This window comes from Cryptomeria japonica, chromosome 5, assembly GCF_030272615.1.
Source record: "Cryptomeria japonica chromosome 5, Sugi_1.0, whole genome shotgun sequence".
NCBI classification, from domain to species: Eukaryota; Viridiplantae; Streptophyta; class Pinopsida; order Cupressales; family Cupressaceae; genus Cryptomeria; species Cryptomeria japonica.
The window spans coordinates 273,217,030-273,225,742 of NC_081409.1; the positions used below are offsets into that span (position 1 = coordinate 273,217,030).

At 34.6% G+C, this 8,713-nt stretch overlaps 1 protein-coding gene across 1 annotated transcript; it reads right to left on the reverse strand.

Annotated features, from left to right (window-relative positions):
- Positions 1 to 1,254: 1,254 nt before the first annotated feature.
- On the reverse strand, positions 1,255 to 2,067 carry LOC131057622 (taxane 10-beta-hydroxylase-like). The gene is made up of 2 exons (XM_059220573.1): positions 1,612 to 2,067; positions 1,255 to 1,509 (listed from the first exon to the last, which is right to left on the reverse strand). Exons 1-2 carry the CDS (start codon positions 2,065 to 2,067, stop codon positions 1,255 to 1,257), a joined length of 711 nt encoding a protein of 236 aa, XP_059076556.1.
- Between the last annotated feature and the right edge of the window lie 6,646 nt (positions 2,068 to 8,713).

Consider the following 8,713-nt stretch of genomic DNA (forward strand, 5'->3'; position numbering starts at 1 on the left):
ATAAGCTATTTTTAGTTAATAGTTTTATTTTGTTTATTCATGCAAATAAAGCATGTACTCCAACATGCATGAATCCTTAGGACTATTTTTAGTTTTGCTTTTTGCATGAGTTTGTTTTTAGTAAATAAAGCATGTTGTGCATGCACTTATTGTATTCTTAATTTAGAGAGTAGTTTGCTTTTTTTAGTTTGAGAGCCTTAGTAGCTTTCCATGCAAAGCTAGGAATATATTTAGAATTGCAGTTATTATTTATTCTTCTAGACTGCAAATTCTTTATATATACAGCCTCTATGTAATTTTTCAATTAAGCTTCAATAAAGATATTGGTGTTTTCTTCTTTTTGTTGTTATTGTTTGCTAATCAGTTGGTTCAGAGAGGATAGGTCAGGTTCAAAATTCTACAATTTCTAGGTAGTATGTCTTCAATGTATCCGGTTGGTGCAAATTTAGGATCGTGCGGTCAGCTTGAAAAATTTATAGAGGAGCTATTTTTTGAATACGTGGTGTGCAAGGAGGATAATGGACTCTGTTTGGTACCCGAGGATGTCTTGGTGCTTGCGTTGCTTCGTTTCCGACAGAAGACTTGTTATTGCCCGTTAGGGTTTCTTGGTTCTCTTCAACGTAATGGAGGGAGCAGGGATTTATTGGACGATGTTCCTTATGCCTGTATCGTCTTTATTGGTTCTGTTGGTGATATAGGTATTACCGTTTTGGGTAGTGTTGCATAGAGAAGAGGTGATGGGTCAGCAGAAATTTTTTTGTTTCAGATGCTTGGTGAAGCTGCGGGACAAAGACATGATTTTGTTCTCGATTATGGATTATCGGGTGCAGTATTTCAAGAAGATGTTTTTAACTCCGATTTGAATTGGAGACAATTCATTCGGAGTGTGCTGGAACAGGGTCTCGTGAAATTGAAATCTTTTCAAGGTATGGTTCTAATGTGAATTTCTAATTGAAAGCAGGGATGCCACAGGGCATGGTTGTACCAGTTGGCCTTGACAGGGGAGATTGTTGGGTATGTGAAGTTCAATGGTCACATGACCATTCAACTTTTCCAGACTCTTTGATTCATACCTAAATGTGAATGTATAAATATGTGGGCAGTCTATGTACTTGGTGTATTGGATTGATATCGGTTAATGTGATAGATCCCTGCTTTGAGCATGGATTTAGGCATATTTGCCGAACCATGATAAATCGAGTGTTGTCTCTTTTTTTTCTTTATTATGTTTTTGTTATTGTTTTTCTGCTCGTTTTAAATCTTGACATTTTCTTCCGTCATGGTCAGCATGGTTGACATTAAATCCTTATCAGGGGAAGACTTTCCTTTTTGCAATTCCTCCCTCCTCACTTGTAATAAAGATGACAAACGTTTACATATTCTAGAGCGAGCATTCAAGCCAGAACGAAAGGTTGTTCCAGGTAAATCCAAGGGAAAAGACCACACGCCCTTAATAGCTTCACTGAAATCAGTGCCCAGTATTTGTCTCTCTTTGGGGTCACAAGCAATCTGGAAAGTAATTGTTTTCATCAATTACAACACAGTAATAAACTCCTTTCCATCCCAGCAATCAAGAAAATGCTTTTGAATGGCGGATTCCATCCTGCCGACAAGTTTTTGCAACGCTTCGGATTTGAGGAACTGCATGATTGCACCTCTCATCCGCTTGTGATCTTCTCCAGTGAGTTCTAGAATGTTTTTCTTTCGAATAATCCTGGAAACAGATATTCGCTGCTTGTTAGTAATGGTACTTTCGTCACTTTCAAACACAAAACGATTACCCTCTTGGCCGGTGAGCACGACAGTGGGGCAACCCATTAAGGAAGTTTTGAAGACGGGGCCATATTTTTTGACCTTTTCTTTTATCCAGTCCTTGCCTGTGTTGGATTTGTGGGCTCTAAGGAATTCAATGGTCTGGCCTATCAGAGGGAGGCCCAGATTTCCAGGAGGAAGATTCTTTTGTCCCCGTAGTTGTAATGTCTTTTCTATCAGGAAAAATATTATGAATGCAAGAAAACTGGAACACACAGTGAGAACCAATGGAATACTCTCTACTGAATACTCCATTTTTCTTCTTGTGTGGAATGATAAGAGGGTAAACGTATCATTTTATGATAGAAGTTTTAAAGCTAATCATGTTTTCGAAGCAAGTTGAGGTGGATTGGCCGTCTTCTAGACGGACAAAAGCTTTAATTAAAACAATGTGGTGAAAGCAGAGTGGTTCTCATGGAGGAATTATGATATAATCGGATGATTTCTTCGAAATCATACTCTCCTTGGTAAATACATCTAACGTAGCCTTTCAATAGTATATTCTCCTATATTTAATATTTGTCATCAGCCATCTTTTGAAATGAATAAATAGTTTGAAAAGCTGGATTCTCTGACAAATATAGGGGAAGAGCACCAGTAGTTGAACATGTATCAATTGTTGTGAGGGTTGTTGATACCTTTTGTTCCAAAAATTGAACAAATAAAATCTATTGTCTGAAACATAAAATATCAATTTTTGTTAGGAAATGTACCAATAGTTGTTAGGAAATGTACTAATATTGTAAAAAGTAACCAATCAGGTGATGCCATATCAGCTGCAGAACTATTGGGGCCTCTTTTGCAAGCCTATTGGTCTCAAAATTTTTTTGGGCTGTTTTGGACACCTTGGCAAAAAGCATGCTGATGTGGCACCATACTTGATGATGTGGTGCTGAAAGCTTAGTTATAAGCAATGGACTTGCCAAGTAAGCTACTGTAAAAAATTGGGAGTGATTTGAAATTTCCACGTAAGATTTTGAGAAGCGCAAAGTTAGGATGCTCAACTACTGATGCTCTTCCCTTCTTTCCTTTATGATGATGTAAGTGTTAAAACTAAGATTTGGTTTAATTGACTCAAATTTACTTAAAGGTTTTTCCAAGCTTTCCAGAACGCACTGCAAAATCCTTCAATGAATTTGTGGCTAACCATTATCTATATTTGGGCCTTACCATTGTCCACATTTAGGCCAGGAAAGAATAGTTTATAACTAATCACGTTAGACATGACAATTTCATCCTAAATATGGACAAGCATTTAAAATTATACACTATTATATATGGAGAGTAATTTTAGATCACAATAACAACAAATACTGGAGGTTTAAAAAATAATTAAAGTAAAATCAATTATTCATTCATTATATCATTAATAGATCACTTGTTAATAAATTAAATTTATGATATAGATTTATTACAAATAAATTAGGCATTGTCTTCAGGATTAGGTTGAAATGGATATTGACATTGTCTAAAACAACAATTCAAGAAATCTAATTTCATGATCCCTATGCCATGATCATAAGGGAAAATTACAAGTATCTTTTTCTTTCCTTACCATTTTAAGATTAGAAATTTCTTTTATTATTACTTATTTTTTCTTATATTAATAATCTTATTATTAATTTTAAAGTTCATTATTTATAGTTAACAATACATAATTAACCAAGAACTTGAAGTATGTACATATATTAGTACATAAAACATTTGTGAAATACATCCTACTCAAAATATCATTGAGCCTTGGTTAGACCTAAGCAACTATAAGATTTAGATTCATTATTTATAGTTAACAATACACAATTAACCAAGAACTCGAAGTATGTACATATATTAGAAAATAAAACATTTGTGAAATACATCCTACTCAAAATATTTCCTTCTATATTATATGCATGTGTATATATAAATGTGATAAATATGTACAAATACATATATCTATGATATTTTTACATATTTATAATACATTAAAAAAAAAAAATGTCCAGGTACATATATATGTTTGTGTAGATGTGTCTATATATGTATGTAAATATGCACAAATATAACATTATTATTTTTTTAACACATTTGTATATAATCTATTGTATTAATTCACTCTATTACTAGCCATATTAAACATTGATATATGTTGAAAATCTTGTCATAATTTCTCCAATGTTATGTCTTTCTTGACACAAAACTAGTAACTCCTCCATGGTAACTTTTATGGCTAGAAATTTAATCAAGAGGCTTGAAAAATCTAACCTTCAATATAGAATTTTCTTTGATTATTAAGGTAACCTAATAAATGGTATTCTTCCTTCAAAGGGTTGGCATTGTAAGTCAAACAAAAAAAAACATGAAACTCCTTTAATAAAATTCAAAACTTACAAAGTTTAATTCTTAATTCAAGATATAAGTGCACTTATATTTTTAAATGAGAATTTCCAAAACATTACCATAGTTCTATAAAAAAAAAATCATTTGTAAAATTTATAACATCTATAGTACTTCAAAAAGTTTTTGTGATTTGAATAATAAAGATAATTTTTGTAATTAGCAAGGTAAAATTATTTCTTCCTTTTGAATAATAGTACAAATCATGAATTATATTATGCTTATAAACTTCGACCATATCATTCCAAATCCTTTGGCTGGCCTTGTGAATAATAGTACAAATCATGAATTATATTATCTTTATAAATTTCAAGCATATAATTCCAAATCCTTTAGCTATTCTCATATAATTCTACACCAAGTAGTGTATTAAAGGTATATTAGTATTTAACTTATTATTTAGATAGATCATTTATGTTTTTGTGTACTCGTCAATTCATATTTCAATTGTTCCACTAGAAAAATAATTATGATTATTATTATTCTTTAAAAAATTTAAGATATTTTAATGACATAATGCCTCTAAACTAAAATAAAAAACTAATAACCTGGATTTTCCAATTTCTTTTTATTAATAGTCATATATCATTGGTAGTGTTAATATTCAATAGTTTAACTATTAAATTGTTGGAAAATTACTCCAAAATAATACTCAATAGTATATGTTGATAAAAAATCGTGAGAAAAAAATAATGATTGAAAGTTGGGTAATAAAGGCCCAATAAAAAGGAGTGTGCTTTTATACTTCTATCTCTTAAAGGCCATGAATTGTGATCATATATTTCTACACCCTTAGGGGTCAATAGTTGTATAGATTTTTGTATTTAGAATATCCAATCTTGTCACATATTTATAATATATATTGTAAATAACTATTTCACATGTAAAAAGTAATCAAGTTTTGATCAAAATGAACCCATACTTGAACACATGTGAACCTATGAATCTGATATGTGTGTGTGTGTGTGTGTGTGTGTGTGTGTGTGTGTGTGTGTGTGTGTGTGTGTGTGTGTGTGTGCGTGCGTGCACATACACACACACACATTCATTAACAAGTGAAATAAATATTTTTTTCAAATAAAATATCATAGCTATACACTATGTGTCATTTATAAAATAATATGCTCATTTAAACAAGTCTTTTTATCATATATAAAAAATATTATATCTATGTGTACTACTTTAGGGATAACAATGCATATGCATTGGAGTATTACATATTAATCATTTGTCTTTGCATTTTAGCCATGAAATGTGAAGGATTGTTAAAATATTTTAGTGTTCAACTATTTGTTCATTTTTTTGGACATAAGTTGTGTTTTATATAATAATTTGTTTTTTCTATAACAACAAATAATTTTCTTGTTCAACTATTGATCTATTTGCATTAAATATAAAAGTTAGAGATAACAAAGATTTGTGATTACTAATAGGTATTTGGTAAACATAAGTTGCATATAATTTATATTTACATAAACACATGATATTATACTAACAACAAACGATATTTTTGCATTGAACTAGTGGGGATTTTTAGATGAAGTTTTAATCAAATATTTTTAAAACTTATTTTTAGGACACTTCACACAAGACATAATATTTTGACATCTTGCATGATGATTCACACCTTCAAACCTTAGTTGTAGATAGATAAGTGTTCACTTTATATTTCTAAAACATAAAGAGGTATTTAAATATTTCATACAATGACTACATTTTGACAAAGATGGCTCACATAGCTACTAGCTTCTCTCCCCTATAACCAAAAAAAGTACAAATAAATCATAATGAATAAGGCCTTTCAATAGAAAAAATCTCTTTATGTAGAATAACACATGAATTATTTGTCTAATATATTTAGTCATAATTTCCAACTGCCCACACTCTTTTACAATTTGGTGAGCCAGGATATCTAGATGCTCAGGCAACCCATTTACCTTACAATTAGGGAAGGCAAGCATGCAAAAAAAATTCCACCTTTTTTCCTCAGAGAGCTACCACATCTCATAAATTTAATCCCTCAAGTTCACAACAACATCTTAATCTCTGATACTAACAACAATTTTGCACCAGTTATTAGTCCCAGTTGGAAGGTCAAGACTTTGTACTGAATCACCTACTACACTACTCTTCCACACATCATCCAGAACAATCAAACATTTTCTTCCCTCTAGTTTCTCATGTATCAAGTTAGATATGAGCACATCACTTATACTAGAGTCTATTAGTAACTTGATCTGATAGGCTAAGTCACATTGAAAACTTTTAATAGAACAAGTTTGTGAAAGAGAAATCTATGCAGAAAGGTCATACCCATATTTTGTTCTATCGTAGACATGGTGTAGAAGGAATGTCTTACCCATGACAGCAACAACACCACTCACAATCTCAGTCTTCAAAAGTCTTCTCTTCCTCTTCTCTCTCTTTTGGAAAGCTAAACCAGATGCAATATATTTATATATTAAATATAATAATATAAATTCTCTAATATTTAAATTAACTTATTTTTTGATGAATAGGCCTTCTCTATTAATTAAAAATGTTAAAGTGCATACTCACAAAAAAAGGCCTGGGGATATAAGATCACCTCGCGAGAGTCACTCAGCTAGTGGGTGGAAACGAAAAAACAAGCTATTCATCAAAAAAATTCTTCAGGCAGTCAAAGTAGTGGCAGTTGAGGGAGGAGGATCAGGGTCATCTTTTTTGCCCCATACATTAGCGGGGCCAAGAGTCGAGTCTAGCACAGACCACCCATGGTCTGGATCTTTTTCAATTTCTCCTTCCTCCTGCTTGGGAGGCAAGATCACCAGAGCCAGGCAAGGAAACTTGGAGGTGGTGGCGGAGGACCACCCAAAATCAGCAGCAGCAGGAGGAGCAAAGGCTACAGAAGTAGCATAGGGCTACCCAGAGTCAGAGCCACGCCACGGTAGAGAAGTCAAGCAGTGTTGCCAAGCATCATTTCTCCCACCCGAGGAGTGGCGGGGAGGCTGGGACCATGGGGTTTGAGAGTGGAGGGCAGAGGAGCTGTGACCATGGTGGTGGCCATGGGGCGGAGTACAATCGGCAAAGACAGAGTCTGATGGTACTTGGTAAATCGCACAAGGGGCATTGCCCCAGTGTTGAAGGAGCTCCTAAAGGTGGGTCACCTCCAGGGCCACCTTGTCAACTTGTACTTGAATTTGCATTAATACAATGTTACAAATGCAAGCTTTAGCATAAAGCGAAACATTAATATCCAAACAACTGTGAGAAAAAATATCAACATTTCTATCCTTCCAAAGAGTGTAAAGGATCTCCATTATGAAAGCATGCCATATCTGGGAGAACTTATAGGGGATTCTAGGTGAATCACCCAGAAGATCCACATGCCAGGAAAATGGCTTAGGCCGAAAAGGCTGAAAAAAGTCATGAATCCAACTCTAATACTACTGAGCTCTTGTATAGAACCAAAAGATGTGCATAAATTTTTTTGGATGACCACAAAAAGGACATTGAGGATTACGAACTCCCATATGCTTGAGTCTGGAACCCAAAGGAAAACATTGAAAGAGAACACACCAACAAAAGTGTGCAATATTAGGTTCAATGATGGTGGACCAGACATCCAAAGACTTGAATCTCCAAGAAGTCTAAGAAGACTGCAAGTGCCACCACTGATTGAGAATATGAACCATAGGAAAATGAGGAACCAACCAGAGATAACCCATTTTGAGTTTGTAGTTGGTGAAAGGAGTCTAAGGATACCACTTCCAGTCTTTCCACGGAGGTCTGACAGACCAAATACCAAGCTTATGAAGTAAATTTGAGGGAAGGGTCAAGACCAGAAGGTCATAAGTCTATCGATCTGGCCGAGATAGGCGAAACCGGACCTAGAGATCCTCCCACAATCGGAGGCTCATAGAAGATCCGGAAAAAAAAAATTCTTAGGTGTTGGAATGTCGTGCTTGTGAAAGCGCAGAGCACTGACACCTTGAAGTTTGGCCTGACGTAACCCTTGCACCTGAAAAAGAGGTGACCACCAGAGGTTTTGCTGATTCATGGATAAGCCATCACCGACCCATCAAAGCCAAGGCTTGATAGCTTCCCCAATATGCCAGATAGTTTTGACCAAAAAAACTTTGTATCTGAATAGGGTCTTTAGTGGTGAGCAAGGTTTGCAAGTCAATCCCCTTCGAGGCTCGCCTTTTGGAAGGAATGCCTGAAGAAATGCAATGCCAAAGCATAATTTTCCAGAATTCATCACCAGATAAGGCTCTAATAACCCATTTAGCACATAAGGCTAGCCCTTGGTTCTGGGTAGAAATAAGGTCAAGCCCTTCGGACTCCTTGGGGAGACAATAGTATTCCCAAGAAACCTTGTGAAAACCATGATGGTTAGACCCAGAGGCCTAGAGAAAGGCCCGCAAAAGTCTTTTCAACTTCATGTAAGAGGCCTTTGAAGGAGCCCAACATGAGGAGTACTAGACATGGGTGGCGGCCAACACTTTGGAGCAAACTTGGAATTTACCAGCCAAAGAGAGAGGCT

Bases quoted from the DNA above. Each gene is read 5' to 3' on its own strand.
- LOC131057622 (XM_059220573.1), bottom strand. From the start codon at position 2,067: ATGGAGTATTCAGTAGAGAGTATTCCATTGGTTCTCACTGTGTGTTCC. The intron at 1,510-1,611 runs GTCGGCAGGATG...ATTACTTTCCAG, and splicing joins CCGAAGCGTTGCAAAAACTT to ATTGCTTGTGACCCCAAAGA.